The 15,846-nt window shown below is 40.5% G+C and overlaps 1 protein-coding gene across 1 annotated transcript; it reads left to right on the top strand.

Moving 5' to 3' along the window:
* Positions 1-202: 202 nt before the first annotated feature.
* Positions 203-5,820, top strand: ABRA (actin binding Rho activating protein). Its single transcript, XM_082259630.1, has 2 exons — positions 203-983; positions 5,293-5,820. Exons 1-2 carry the CDS (start codon positions 295-297, stop codon positions 5,771-5,773), a joined length of 1,170 nt encoding a protein of 389 aa, XP_082115756.1. The 5' UTR covers positions 203-294; the 3' UTR covers positions 5,774-5,820.
* Positions 5,821-15,846: the final 10,026 nt, after the last annotated feature.

Genomic DNA, 15,846 nt, shown 5'->3' with positions numbered 1-15,846 from the left:
TATAGATTACTGAACAAACCCCTGAGAGCTGTGTATGCGAGGCTTGCTTTGTTTACCATCTGTAATTTCCATCTGCTCTTGTGATGAAATATAAACCATCACTCTGTAAAAAGTAACAGTGTCACAGCGAGCAGATCTTGGTCACAAATGCCTGGCATATTTTCCAAGATCGTAAAGCAACCGGCCTATTTAAAAACCCGACACCCTTCATTCAGCTGTTAGAAGCGATTCAGGAGGACAAGTTCAGGATTTTATTCTTCCCTGGTGGAACAAGCCCAGTATTAATGCTATAATATGGCTCCAGACGAAACAAAACCAATGAAACCTGCTCAACGGGCCTTAAGGAAGATCAGGACTGTAAGTTTAGTGTCCAGCTTAACCAAAGGTTGGCAACAATGGGCGGCGGAACACTCAACAAAGCAAGCAGAAGAACCCTCTGGTTGGGTGCCCAACACTGAAGGTGAGGTTACAGAGAACCACAAGTCAACGTTAAAAGTAAAATTGAAACCTGCAGTTGTTGTTGCACCAAGAAAAGACGTTGAAACGCCCACCAAAGAAACCGAAGAAACACGCATCAAAACAAAATCTGTGACAAAAAGTTTTGAGAGCAAAGCCCAGGAGAAAGGAATGGATATTGGTTCATTGGCTGAAAGATATGAAAAAGATCCCAGTACACAGAAATACGATGAATTTATGGTGGATAAACTACTGCAAAGCAATGTGTCTCCAACCCGGAGAAGAAAGTGCTCAAATCTGGTGTCCCAACTCACCAAAAGTTGGAAACAGATTGACCAAGATGATGAAGAAACGGAAACATCTTCCAAAACTTTGCCAAAGCTTGCCGAATGTCGAAGCGAAAGCCTAGAAACCGAAGACAGTGGCTATGGAGAGATTGAAGAAGTCAAACCAGAAAAGAAGAAGGTAGAAATCACAGAAGAGAAGAAGGAGGAAGCTACAAGAATAAGGCGGTCATATAATTCACAGTAAGTTATATAGTGTAATATGCAGCCCCTTATCCTGCAGTGTAAAGTGTAACCCCAGCCAAAACATGTCTTAGCTTAAGATAGAGTGGTGAAAGGTTATATCCACTGCAGTGTTAATTTTGATGTCACATTTTGATCTAGTTTTAGTTATAGTCTTTTGACTAAAATGTCATTTTAGTTGTAGTCGTATTTTAGTCATCTAAATTATTTTAGTTTTAGTCACATTTAAGTCGACTAAAATCTCCTGTACATTTTAGATGAATAAAATCTCTGTTACATTTAAGTCGGCTAAAATTTAATGGGTTTAGTTAAATTGTAATGCATCATTGAATTTCCAAACTCATTATATACTCCTGGAGTAAAACTCTAATGTCATGTAGTGGGGATGGGTGAGTAAATGGGAGTGAGGAAGTGCACAGGGCAGAGAACTGGTGTGTGGGGCTGTTATTTAACACAGTGCTAAGCACTACTACCTTGCTGGGAGGGGAAACACCACATGGTTTGCAGGGCATTGTTCCAGAACTCCCAGGCAGCAGGCAGACAGAGGGAGCTTGCATCTCTTAGCCAATGCTGCTTGTCAAGGGGCTGGGGCTTTAACAAACAGGCAGAGCTCTGAGTAAAGCAGAAGTTCACGTGGGTAAAGTTTCCTCCCTCTCTCACATTTTCGTTATGTTTGGAAATTGCAATTGAAATTTGGAAAATTGGAATTGATTTTCGTCATAGTTTTCGTCAATTCAAAATTTTTTTTTGTTTCACTTTCGTCACTGAAAACATGCGGCTGATGAAAATTATGACAAAAATATTTTCGTCTATGAAATTAACACTGATCCACTGTCATGTCTTTATTGCATTCCCATCAGGAATATTTCCCTGCACTTCCTTTTCCATAGGGGTAAGCAGAAATCTCCCCAAAATAAGGGGGCATCCCACCTTCAGTGGATCAGAACTATTTAAGTGTATGTATAGACAGAGCTGTATTATTCATTATGGATAAAGTAGAGAAGGTTATAAATCTAATTTATGGCACTTTTCCACTGCAAGTACCGGCTCGGCTCTACTCGGCCCTGCTTGGCCCGTTTTGGTTTTCCACTGCATGGTACCGCATGGTACGGTGTTGGAACGGTTCAGTACGGTTTGGTATGGTTTGCTTTTCCACTAAAAGTAGTACTAAAGTAAGTGGGTGGGATAACAACGATTCTCTGACCAATCAGTGGCTAGTAGTGACAAACAGTCAACTGCATGCAAAGGATTGTGGGATATGGTACCGGTATGGTACCTCTTGGAACCACAATCGAGGTGGTACTGTTTTAGAGAGCCATACCATTCGGTTCCATGTAGTGGAAAAGCGCCGCCATACCGTACCGTACCAAACCGTTCCTACACCGTACCATACGGTACCAGCAGTGGAAAAGCACAAAACGAGCCAAACCGTTCGGTTCCATGCAGTGGAAAAGCGCCATTAGTTTACTTTTCTTGCCAGTACCATATTGGGGGAGGGCATGAAATATCTTAAAAGTCAGGGTAATTGCTCTACAAAACAGTTGTCACGAGAATAGTTGTCCCCATTGGAATCACCTCAAGTTCTGATGACAACTGTCAAATTTATGATTTCCATCACTTTCTGTCTCACTGAAAATGGTCACCAGAACAAATTGAGAGATAAATCTCCCCAGCATGGACACAAACAGGAGCAAAAACTTGAGTTTTAATTTTATCCTACTCATATCCAAAACTAAAAATGAATGCTTTGGCCATAGACACAGCCAGGATACCAGCATATTCAGAAGAAAGTGTGTATGGCAGCCTACATATTTTTCTTATGGTTGGTCTGTTAAGATATAACTTAAGGCAAAACCTTTTTTTTTTTTTTTTTTAAGTTTTTAGAGGGTTTAGAACACTTGTCAGATATTTATTGCTGTCTGTGCCTCCGTTAGGGAGATTCAACCTCTCTATTTGTCCTATCATTATCACCAGCAATGAAAGTAAAAGAAGATCCTCATTTTGGGATGTCATCAGAACAGGAATAGTGGGGAAATATTCCAATGGAAACACCAATTGTGGTGACACGCTGCAATTCTCTCACTTTGGAGGTTATTCCTCTAACGTCCCATTTTGGCTATGGGACAGGAAGTGGAGGGAAATTTCCTCAATGGGTTACAAAATGACTACAAGATGGCAAAAAAAAAACTAGCAGGGGTCGTAACCATTCCTTACCCTGTCCAAAATGAAAAAGAAAATGCCTTTAGTCCTACTTTATGTATAGGGTGAATATACTTCTTTTTATTTTTTGTACAAACTTTAATATATCTTCATGTTCCAAAGAAATGATTCCTGAAAAGCATATTTATATTTATAATAAAATCCCTGCGTCACATAGGTCTAATAGCCCATATTAAATGTATAATTTCTCATTTCTCTTAAAGCAGATAATGGATAAAATATTTATTAGTCCCAAAGTATTAAATAATCAATCATTTATGAAGCTGTAATATTCCACTGCGAGGTCTGTGATGCTGCTACACATAGGGGCATGGATCAGATGAGGGTTGGGAGATATTGGTATGCAGGGTGTATCAGCTCCACTATAAGCTTCGGAGCCAGACTCATCCCAGGCAATATTTCAGCAGGTGATCCATTCTGTCAAAAACCAACACGATTTATGAGAAGCTTAGTGAACCTGCACTGTAATATCTGTAATAGGAAGGAGTTTTTGAGCAAAATAAGCTTCAGGAAAACTACATACCAATGTCTAAATTAGAGAATACGATTTAAAGTAAACCTCTTTGGCAAGACAAAATGAGAAAATGTTGGTATTTAAGCTTACCTACAATAAAAACCTGTATGCCAAAATGATCCAGAGACATGGGAAGCAGAAGTTATATGCATATCTCTACTTTCCTTGTAAGAATCAATCCTGGACCAACCATTCCCACCTACCAAAGCTCCCCACTAATCAGTGAGGATGACCATTAAGTTAAATGACCAATAGGATGCACTTGTAGCAGAAGAGGTGGAGTTTGAATTCTACAAAAAGTTGACATTTGGATATACAGTAACTTCACCAGTTGATTATAATGCCATAATCACTGGCTAAAACCTTAGCTCTTTTTTCTCCCCAAAATATTCAGTTTAACCCCTTCCTGCCCAGCATCCCCTGAAGTGGGTCTTTACACCCAGGGGAGGGAGGGACTGTCCGATCATGAAATCGCTGTGATTGGCTGCCTCAGTCACATGATTGGGAACCTCTCCAACCAGCTCCTGATCATTACTAGAGATGACTTGATCACTGCGCTGGGCATGCACAGTGAATGCACTCTGAGCACAGAAACCTTGGCTACCAATGGACGCATACATGGGGCATGTGGGCATTAAAAAATCAAAGTATAAAAAATTCCTAATATTGAAGTTCTTAGTGAATTATAGACACCTCAGATGTGCCCAAGAAGATAAATGTGTACAGAGGTCCTCCACACCATTCCCGTGTGAGTACACAGTGCCTCTTACCAAAGGGTATTGACCCTCAAATTATAGAGTGGTCAAACAGCACTGAAGTAAACATCCAGGATTATACAGCTTCCAACAGGAACAATCAACCACAGGCTCGTCTGGAATGCCCACTTTCGGCCTCAACATTCACTTCACAAGAGCCCAAAAAAAGTATCCAGTTTCCATGTATATCACTCATATGAAAGGCAAGCATAACAGCCTCTTAGTGTAGTATTTTTAAAAGCCCAAAAAATTATTAAAAACTGTAGTACACTCACATTATAAATGAACACATGGCTAGCACTGAGTGACATCCAAATTGATCTCCAACAACATGGCACAGTTGAGGTGTCTATAATTCACTAAGGACTTTAATATTGGAACTTTTTTCATACATTGATTGTTTACTTTGGTCATTATCACCATTGTAAGCGCTTCACTTTATTTTATGATGGTATTTTGAATTTGTTTGTCAACAAATTGAGTAAGCAGCCATTTCTGTATTATCCAAGCATGGTTGTGTTTTGAACAATTCACGTGGGCATTAAAGACCACCTTCTTTGTCACAGCACATATACATTACGTGGGCAGCAAGAGGTGAATTTGCTCATGTTTTCTACAGGTTTACATAAAGATTGGTTCCTTTATTGACTTATAGAGCAATTCAGTAACTTCTTGTATGCCAATATTTGATCTAGAGCCCTGAATTAGCTATTTTTGAACTTTAGAATATGTGTTAGGCATTTTACTGCTAAAAGATACAATTTTAATGGCTAACGTTGCTCAATGCATCACCTCTGACCCAATATGTCGTTATTTTCAGGAATAACAAGGCAGTATCAGAACATAACAACATTAACAAAGCCAACAAGCGGTACAGCCAAGTGCACAACGTCAAGGGGAGGTGGGAGAAGTGGTCAGGTGAACACGTAGTGAACCAAAAGCTGAACCCTTTCAGTGATGAATTTGACCCTGACTTTGCAATGTCCAAGAGGCTGCAAAAGGGTGACGAGGGCTATGGACGTCCAAAGGAAGGAACAAAGACAGCTGAAAGAGCTATGAGGGCAGAAGCACACATACATCGGGAAATGAGGGATCTCTGCTTCATCATCTCCACCATGGCTGATCCAGGAAAAGATGGGAAGGTGCGAATCACGTTTGGTGAACTTTTTGACAGATACGTGCGGATCTCTGATAAAGTGGTGGGAATCCTTCTGAGAGCCAGAAAACATGGGATGGTGGATTTCCAGGGAGAAATGTTGTGGCAGGGAAGAGACGATGATGTGATAATAACATTGATGTGACAAAGAAATAGAAGTGACTGACCATTTTCTTTTAGACAATAATTTAATTTACTAAATGCTACTTTCATTTTGACCATACTTCTCCACAAGGCAATTTTTAGCTTATTCTTAATTTAAAAGGTAAATTCACCAATGTATTGGATATAAAACAAAACAATATTTGTCTGCTGTAAAAAGTATTAGGATATTTCACGACAGCATTACGTTCATACATATATAAAACACCAGTTAATAGATATATTTGTTCAATCATGGTAAGCATAGGGATGGACCACAGCCCTGGACCTATATGGCACCATGCCGCTAACTATACGCATTGTACCAAGTGCTGAGGTGAGTGCCCATGCAAGATCCAGCGCCCAAAGCATCATCATGCTCTATCCCCAAGAAGTTGGGTCTTGGTACGGCTCCCAAGGTTTTACCAAAGTTGCATCAATCTAGATGCAGTGCTTCTATTGTTGTATTAGAAGAAGTGTGAAAAGTTGATTGAAGTTTTCAAAGATAAAATAAACTAGTTAAGCTAAGTGATTTCTCCATGAAGGAACAGAAGTCCCTCACCCTAGGACTCAGGAGTATATGAAAAATGGAAGAGTTTTATTCCCCATGAACTTGAATACATGACAATGCTTCACACAGACATGGGACAGGTTAACACGTTTCACGATTCCACAGATCGCTTACTCATAACCACAGTGGTTATGAGTAAGCGATCTGTGGAATCGTGAAATGTGTTAACCTGTCCCATGTCTGTGTGAAGCATTGTCATGTATTCAAGTTTATGGGGAATAAAACTCTCCCATTTGTCATCTACTCCTGAGTGCGGTCAAACTTTCTCTGTTGACTATTGGATTACTGGATGGTGGATCCGACCTGCACCGGAGTGCTTTGCCTCAACTGAGCGGCTTTCTTCTGTTATCCAAGCTGTCCCTCACCTTAGGACACTGGTTAAAAAAAAAAAATCAGGACTCACAGAGTGGGGTAGAGTTATAGGGGAGGTGCCCAGGGAGCATGTTCTCAAAATCTTTGCCAGCATCCAGTCACCTGAAGGTACCACCCTTTCACTTGACATCAGCCTCCTGTAATCTCCAGCAGCACTCAGGGGAGAAAAAGTAGCAGCACTACAAGCCAATCAAATGTCTTATTGAGGATCACTCTGGCAGAAGCAGACAGTAAAATGATAGAGGGATGGGCTGCTGCTGCTCTTTCACTGTCCAGTCCCGGGTCGGAGGTTGCCTCCCCACCTTCTTGTCTAAATACAATAGGCATGTGTACTCTTTCTCAAATCTTGGTATGATGTGTATTTCTTCCAGATCTGTGCAGTGATCCAGTGTAAAACGTTGTCTCTGTGCAGGAACTTCCTGTAATAAAGACCGCTCACTGCTCCCTCTTCTCTTTGGTGCACAGAAAGCACATGTATCCTTTGACGCTATTGAGGAACATATTTGAATGTACGTTTTTGTGCCTGGAGTTAAATTTTAACTGTAGCAGAGAAAAGTCTGGTCAGCAGCCTGACTGGACAGTCTGGAGGGCTGTGTAAATTCCAGGACTGGCTGTACAGGAATACAAAACCTTTCCAGGTAAAATAGCTCCTTTATATGTATTTTAATGGTGGATTTAGCTGTTTGCCCACATGTTCACCTTTAAAGCCATCCAAAAGAGATTTAATCCTGCACTTGTTTGCCTGCAGTTCAGATTTAACTCCATCCTAAAGAGATTTAGGCAGACCATACATAGGTCAAACTCAGAAAGAATTTCTAAAAACTGTAACGTAGAATTTTCTTTCAAATTTTGCACCATTAGTGGGCTGTAGCAATGGCTGATTTTCGTGTAGCCATCATATTTAAATGATCGGGAATGTTGGAAATTTTTGGAAAAACTAACAAATTTCTAACCAATGATGGAAGAATAATGCGAGAAATATAATTGAAAAAGAAATGTGCGAGACCTCAAAAGAAAAGAAGATTCCCGGCCACAAAATTACTTTTCTGTAGCAACATGAGGTGTAATTGAAGGCTTGGTTGATCAAATTTCTAAATCAATGGTGGCACCATCGGATCACAAAATGCACTAAATTGCTGATTTTCAAAATAATATTTGTTCGGAATTGGACCTATGTATGGCCTGCTTAGTCCTACGCCTGGTCATTACTGCTGTCTGGAAACTTATCAGAAAGATCACACCTTATTCCTGGTATAGTTTTGAAAGCCTGAGAGCTTTTCACCTAAGCTATTTATATCACCAGCTTGTGATTTCTCCATAGACACATTGGACAATCCCTGATGTATTCAACCTATCTTCCTATAAGATGTGTAATAAAACATATCTTATACATTCATCACTGGGAACACAAAGACGTGCCTATGTTCTGTGATGTGATTCTATCATTTTCGGTTATGACAACCACACTGATGAACTGTCTATCCTACGGTGTTTTTCTGTGAATGCAATAGACATACACCACACATTTCTCTAGAAATGGACTGGAATAGATGTGTTGGTAAATAGGTCTTAATATTTGTAAATTTACTTTAGATACAAAGATTATCTAAGGTGTCAGGTAGATCTGAACCTGAAACCTTCCATGTACAGCTATGTTGGTGGGTTGGGGTACGATGACAATATTTTTGTATTATTTATTGATGTGCTACAATTTTAATTTATCGTTTTCTACCTATATAAACTATTTACAACTGTACAAGTTGTGTTTGTGTTGCCTTTGCTCAATTTTATTGTGGTGAACTCTTGAACACATGCAAAAGATCCTAAAGTGGTACTAGACCCACAACAGTAAAGTCTGTCTGTATAGGCTCTGAGGCACTGCCTCGAAACGCGTCAGCCGATTTCCTGGACTTAGACCGTGGACTCCAACATTATAGACGTTGTCAGTCAGATTTAATATATGCTGGTTTACATCACTTGTTTGTGAGTAGACACTTTTGAACTATTTATTAATAAAAGCCTACTGAGGATAAGGCGCTAGGCTGGTGCACCCTCTTTTTTGTTTATGTTTACAGTGTCAAGTCGATCACCCTGGTCGTAGAAGGCAGCAAGGTCTAGCCATTTGGGGATGCCAAGTTAAAGTCCTGTGACAGATGGTGTTTGAGAACCAGGTTCTGAGCGCAGGAGCAAGGTGCCAAGCATTGTATTTTTCTTTTGGAGTATATGCAGTAAAGCATGCTTGTTATACTCACTGTGGAATGCAAGGGGTTAATCCTCTGCATTATGTAAAAAGGCTGTTTGATCCTGTATGCACAGATCCTCCTCTTCTTGCATAGTCCCCATAACATGTCCAGATAAGGCAGAGTTACTGGAGTCAGGTTGTACATGCTTAGTTTGGTGTGTATTGCTAGAGAGATTTTTTTTTTTTACTTCGCAGAGTGCATGTGATCAGCACAGAGCCAATCAGCACTGTCCAGCCAGAGGGTCAGGGGTCCTTCATTCTGATAGGACAGCCAGTTCAATATGAAAACTCCCCCTACAAGCTTTAACCAGGCACTGATAAAAGTCACATGACTGCTATATACTGCTGATGAGAAAAGGTATTAGCAGTTTCTATTTTCTAAAATAATTGCATCTCCATGTTCTGTGTACTGTGGGAGACCAGATATAGTGAATGCAGGCTCTTGGGTTTAGTAACACTTTAAAGCAAAACTAACTCCCCCTAAAAACTAAACCCCTCCTTACAGCCAAGAAGCTACCATCTTGACCTCTGTTTGATCTGCAGTTGTCATAGTGCTGCATCTATGATCAGTTATGACACCATTTAATGGCTTGACAGTTCAGTTGAGAGCACAAGCTACTGTGACAGTTCTTATTCAGGGCAAGCCTTGGATTTACCTATTTTGGTAAACAGTTAAATTGATGGATTTAGGTCCGCTTTATGCTACCTAAATTGTTTCTTTGTTTTAGTTTTACAAAATTGACAGTCACTTATAGACCACTATGGATTGCCAATGTAAATGCCTGATTACATGCAACTGTAAATGCTAATGGACTGGCTATCATCCCTACAAGTAGGACTTAAGCTGGCCATACACATTTTCTTTGAAAACTAAAAATGTATTAAAGAAAAAAAAAAATTAAAAATGTAGTTTTAATAAAGTTTGATTTAATAATTATTAGTGGGGATCAAATTGACGGTCCTTTTTGACTTCAGTGATGAGCAGGATGGAAAATATTGGATAAATAGAAAACAAATTTCTAACTGTGAACGTGGTTTTGCTGAGTTCATTCAGTTCACTTCACCCCTAAATCCATTGTTACCAGCAAACCTTTTTTGAACTACTTGCGAATGACAACTGTCGAGTCATCTAATGCACAGATGAGAATCTTTGTATAAATATGAATTCAAACTTTAATCCTCCATGACCCCCCCCCCCCCAATAAAATTTCATACAGAACCCTTGTTCCTAGGAGTATGACAACCCTACTGCTATAGAAAGTTAGGGGAATGTTTGTTTTCTAAAAGATGTTTCTTAATATAGTAAGTAATAAAACTAAAAGACAGTAGTTATTAACCACTTGCCGACCGCCCCACACAGATTTACTGCGGCAGGGCGGCTCGCCTGCACACACTCACGTAGATCTACGTGATTATGAGCATGAATTTCGGTGGCGCACGCTGTCTAATCACAGTGGGAAGCAGACTGCGGGAGGAGCGGATCGCCGCCGACCTCCCGCGATCTTCAGCATTACTGACAGGAGAGCCGTCTGGAATGTAAGCAATGCAAAATGACTCTCCTGTCAGAGAGGCAGGGAAAGATTGTGTGATTTAGCTAAGCTGAATCACAGATCTCTCTCTGCCTCTGTTCAATCCCCCCCCCCCCCAGCTAGAAAGCAAATACAGTATCTCACAAAAGTGAGTACACCCCTCACATTTTTGTAAATATTTTATTATATCTTTTCATGTGACAACACTGAAGAAATGACACTTTGTTACAATGTAGAGTAGTGAGTGTACAGCTTGTATAAAAGTGTAAATGTGCTGTTCCCTCAAAATACCTCAACACACAGCCATTAATGTCTAAACCACTGGCAACAAAAGTGAGTACACCCCTAAGTGAAAGTGTCCAAATTGGGCCCAAAGAGTCAATATTTTGTGTGGCCACCATTATTTTCCAGCACTGCCTTAACCCTCTTGGGCATGGAGTTCACCAGAGCTTCACAGGGTGCCACTGGAGTCCTCTTCCACTCCTCCATGACGACATCACATGGTGGATGTTAGAGACCTTGCACTCCTCCACCTTCCGTTTTACGATGCCCCACAGATGCTCAATAGGGTTTAGGTCTGGAGACATGCTTGGCCAGTCCATCACCTTTACCCTCAGCTTCTTTAGCAAGGCAGTGGTCATCTTGGAGGTGTGTTTGGGGTCATTATCATGTTGGAATACTGCCCTGCGGCCCAGTCTCCGAAGGGAGGGGATTGTGCTCTGCTTCAGTATGCCACAGTACATGTTGGCATTCATGGTTCCCTCAATGAACTGTAGCTCCCTAGTGCCAGCAGCACTCATGCAGCTCCAGACCATGACACTCCCACCACCATGCTTCACTGTAGGCAAGACATACTTGTCTTTGTAATCCTCACCTGGTTGCCGCCACACAAGCTTGACACCAAATTAACCAAATAAGTTTATCTTGGTCTCATCAGACCACAGGACATGGTTCAAGTAATCCATGTCCTTAGTCTGCATGTCTTCAGCAAACTCTTTGCGGGCTTTCTTGTGCATCATCTTTAGAAGAGGCTTCCTTCTGGGACAACAGCCATGCAGACCAATTTGATGCAGTGTGCGGCGTATGGTCTGAGCACCGACAGGCTGACCTCCAACCCCTTCAACCTCTGCAGCAATGCTAGCAGCACTCATACGTCTATTTCCCAAAGACAACCTCTGGATATGACGCGGAGCGCGTGCACTCAGCTTCTGTGGTCAACCATGGCGAGGTCTGTTCTGAGTGGAACCTGTCCTGTTAAACCGCTGTATGGGCTTGGCCACCGTGCTGCAGCTCAGTTTCAGGATCTTGGCAATCTTCCTATAGTCTAGGCCATCTTTATGTTGAGCAACAATTCTTTTTTTCAGATCCTCAGAGAGTTCTTTGCCATGAGGTGCCATGTTTAACTTCAAGTGACCAGTGTGAGAGAAAGAAAGTGATAACACCAAATTTAACACACCTGCTCCCCATTCACACCTGAGACCTTGTAACACTAACCAGTCACATGACACCAGGGGGAGAATAGCTTATTGGGCCCAATTTGGACATTTTCACTTAGGGGTGTACTGTCTTTTGTTGCCAGCAGTTTAGACATTAATGGTTGTGTGTTGAGTTATTTTGAGGGGACAGCAAATTTACACTGTTATACAAGCTGTACACTCACTACTTTACATTGTAGCATAGTGTCATTTCTTCAGTGTTGTCACATGAAAAGATATAATAAAATATTTACAAAAATGTGAGGGGTGTACTTACTTTTCTGAAATACTGTATAGGGAACACATTTAACCCCTTGATCACCCTCAGTGTTAACCCCTTCCCTGCCAGTGTAATTTATTCAGTAACAGTGCATATTATTTAGCACTGATCACTGCATTAATGTTACTGGTCCTCAAAAAAGTGTCACTTAGTGTCAGATTTGTTCGTCGCAATGTCGCAGTCCCGATAAAAATCGCTGATCGCCGCCATTACTAATAAAAATAAAAAAAAAAGTCCATAAATCTATCCCGTAGTTTGTAAACGCTATAACTTTTGTGCAAACCAATTATTATACGCTTTTTGGGATTTTTTTTTACCAAAAATATGTAGCAGAATACAAATTGGCCTAAACTGATTAAAAAAAATATATATTTTTTTTTTATGGGAATGTTATATAGCAGAAAGTAGAAAATATTGGTGTTTTCTCAAAATTGGCACTCTTTTCTTGTTTATAGTGCACAAAAGGAAAAACCGCTGAGGTGATCGAATACCACCAAAAGAAAGCTCTATTTGTGGGTAAAAAAGGACATCAATTGTATTTGGCTACAGCGTCGCAGGACCGCGCAATTGTCAGTTAAAGCAGTGCAGTGCCGAATCGCAAAAAATAGCCTGGTCATTAAGGGGGTAAAACCTTCCGGGGCTTAAGTGGTTAAAGTGGAACTTTAGTCAAAAAACTAAGTCCTGCTAGATCACTTCAGGCTGGCCCCTTATGCAGGTATAACTAAGCAAAACATGAAAAATAAGTGCATGTAAGATAAAAAATCCATTAATACACTGTCTCACCCTGCTCTGCACATGCTCAGTTGCTCTCTATTTTTAGGCACTATGCCAAAAATGTAAAGGCTGATCAACTGACAGCCTAAAGCATGGGTGCTCAACCTGTGGCCCTCCAGCTGTTGCAGAACTACAAGTCCTATCATGCCTATGGAAGTCATGCTTGTAACTGTATGGCTTGCAATGTATCATGGGACTTGTAGATCTACAAAAGCTGGAGGGCCACAGGTTGAGCACCAATGCCCTAAATATTTACTGCTGCTAAGGGGCTCTGGGCTTCAACAAAATGTCCGCCTCCAGCAAGAAGAAACAGGAACAATGCTGGAGGCAATTTACAGTCCACACTAATGAACGCTATTCCCACAGGAGCCGCTTGAATAATTGTGCCCGGGTCTTTCACTGATTACTCTACAGCCAGCCACAGGGTATTTTCACACAGCCAGGTGCACACACTCTTCTGCTTGTTGTCTCCAATAACCAGTCTAGGGGATTTTGTTAAATGTTTTTATTTGGAGAACTTGGATAGGAGAAGGGAATTTGTAGGATACTCCAAATTAAGCATTCAAAAGTGAGGACAACATGTGTAGAAGTAAAAGAAAGGAAGTGATTGGCGCTGCCAAATATAGGGTATTGGACAGATAAATAGGGTGGGTTGTCTAATAGTGGTTGGTTAATATCTATTATGGTGTGTAAAGTTAGCCTTTATGAGACAAAGTGATAGTACAATTCAAAAACTAAGAATTATAAATAAAAAATCTAATTTGTAGCATATATACATGTATATATATATATATATATATATATATATATATATATATATATATAGCAGCACTAACAATATAACCATATATATATGCTTCTGTGTGAAAAAAAGTGCAAAGTGCCAAAAAATAAGTGATATACTACCCAAATTAAATATACATAAATGGATCCGTTGGAAAAGTCCCAAAGTGCAAGGAGTGCTGTGTGCAACGGGTGTGATCACCCAAAATAAATATTTTATAAGTTGGTGAACTAACTACAATTAAATATATGTCCGTAGTCGTATATAACTCCAATGTCAACTACAAAGTAATATAGCATATAAAATTAAATCAGTAAAAAGTACAAAAACATTAATGTGGCAAATGGTGTCCAATGCAATATTATACAATGTGTAATAATAAATAAGTGAACTATCAAAGGTTAAAAAGCACATATAGGTCCATAATAAAATATAGTTTCAATACAACCTGCAGGGTTATAAGGCGTATACAAATAAATATATGTATAACCCGCATATGAATAAATATATAAATAAATATATGCAAATCCACAAATCAATAAAAGGTGCAAACACAAGTTTGTGAAAAAAAGTGTCCAAAATTCTTATAATAGTGCGAAATCCGTAAAAAATATTAAGGTGCTCTTTTTTGCAGTGACCCGGAGTGCCGTGAGTGGGCAAAAGATAAGGTGCTCCCCCTCTCCTTAGGTCCCACGCTTACCAGAATCAAGTACCCCTACAGGGGTGGACCACGGATCGATATTGGGGATCGCTCCCATACAACGGTGATCTGGTCTCTGCTCGTTTCCGGTTTCACCCAATCAAGGTCACACTCCAACTCAATAAACAGTGGCTTACAGCATCGATATCGGGAGGAAATAGCCAGAACAATCCCAGGGCATATATAAGAGAAAAGATGCTTCCAATAGTGAAGGATCGTTTTAAAATCCTTTATTAGATATATACAGACAAGTACTCACATAAAAAAACTTGAATATAGCGTGTCCATATGTGTAGAAGACTTTCAGTAGCACTATTCAGCAGGCTGTACAGAACAAGGCAAGTCCCTTTGTAGTAGAAGGAATCTAGTAGACCTTGCTTCTTTAAGACACTAGCCAGTGTCCCCTTTAGCTTACACCCAGTATGCTGACTTCTAGCACAAAGAGGGGGACTTTAGAACAACAGTCTCTAAGATTCTATTAGGGGGTCTGTACCCACAAGGCCCTGGCCACAGTTCACCTTCCTCCATGATAGCAGCCAGGATCCATAGACATGCTCCATCAGTCAGCTTGCAAGACAACCATGGGTTTCAGCTTCAGTGTTTCAGGCCCTCAGGTCTCCTACCTGAGGCCGCTTGGCAGCCTGTGCTGGGGTGAGGCAGCAGCCGTTTCCTCACCTTGACCTCTCCCTGTAGAGGTGGGCTGGATTGGACTGGACCTAGAGCCCATGTGCTCTTTAGACATAAATACAGTCACCCAGCATTTCTTGAGGCTCATCGCCTTCTAATCGGCCAGGGCTGTATAGACATCCATGCTGTCATCTGCCAGATTTCCACCCACTGTCTAATATACTCCATAGCTATTGGATCAGTGTGAAACATCCAGGCAGTATCAGGAGCACCAGAGCACACTGGGAAGCCTCTGTTTAACAGAGACCTGTGATTGTTTAGCAGACAGCACATAAATGTGCCTAACTGTCTCCCTGTTAGACAGAGAAACCAAACACTATATACACTCACTCTAGCACCTAACTAGGAGGGCGCTACACTAATTTTGGTACCATAATTATTAATGTGGACTGTAGGTTCCTGCTAAAGAACATTTTTTTTTTGTTTTTATCAAGATGTTATGGGTAACATTCCTCTTTAAATACAACCGAAAAAAACTAAAAAACCCTGTCTAAAAAAATTATATAAAAATTAATTTAGGTACACTTTTGCATAGCGAGTCGATTGTCAAACTAACACAAAAATGAAAAATGGCCTTGCGGGAAGGGGGCGTAACATGCTGGTACTGAGGTAGTTAATAATTTTACTGTCCAAATGCCATGCTGTCTGTATTAAAGTGTTACT

This window comes from Pelophylax lessonae, assembly GCF_965119305.1.
Source record: "Pelophylax lessonae genome assembly, chromosome: 5".
Lineage (NCBI taxonomy): Eukaryota > Metazoa > Chordata > Amphibia > Anura > Ranidae > Pelophylax > Pelophylax lessonae.
The sequence above is the reverse complement of the archived record's forward strand: the minus strand, read 5'-3'. Positions and strand labels throughout refer to the sequence as shown.

Coding starts and splice junctions, on each gene's coding strand:
- ABRA (XM_082259630.1), top strand. CDS start 295: ATGGCTCCAGACGAAACAAAACCAATGAAACCTGCTCAACGGGCCTTA. Junction 984..5,292: donor AGGCGGTCATATAATTCACA/GTAAGTTATATA, acceptor CGTTATTTTCAG/GAATAACAAGGCAGTATCAG.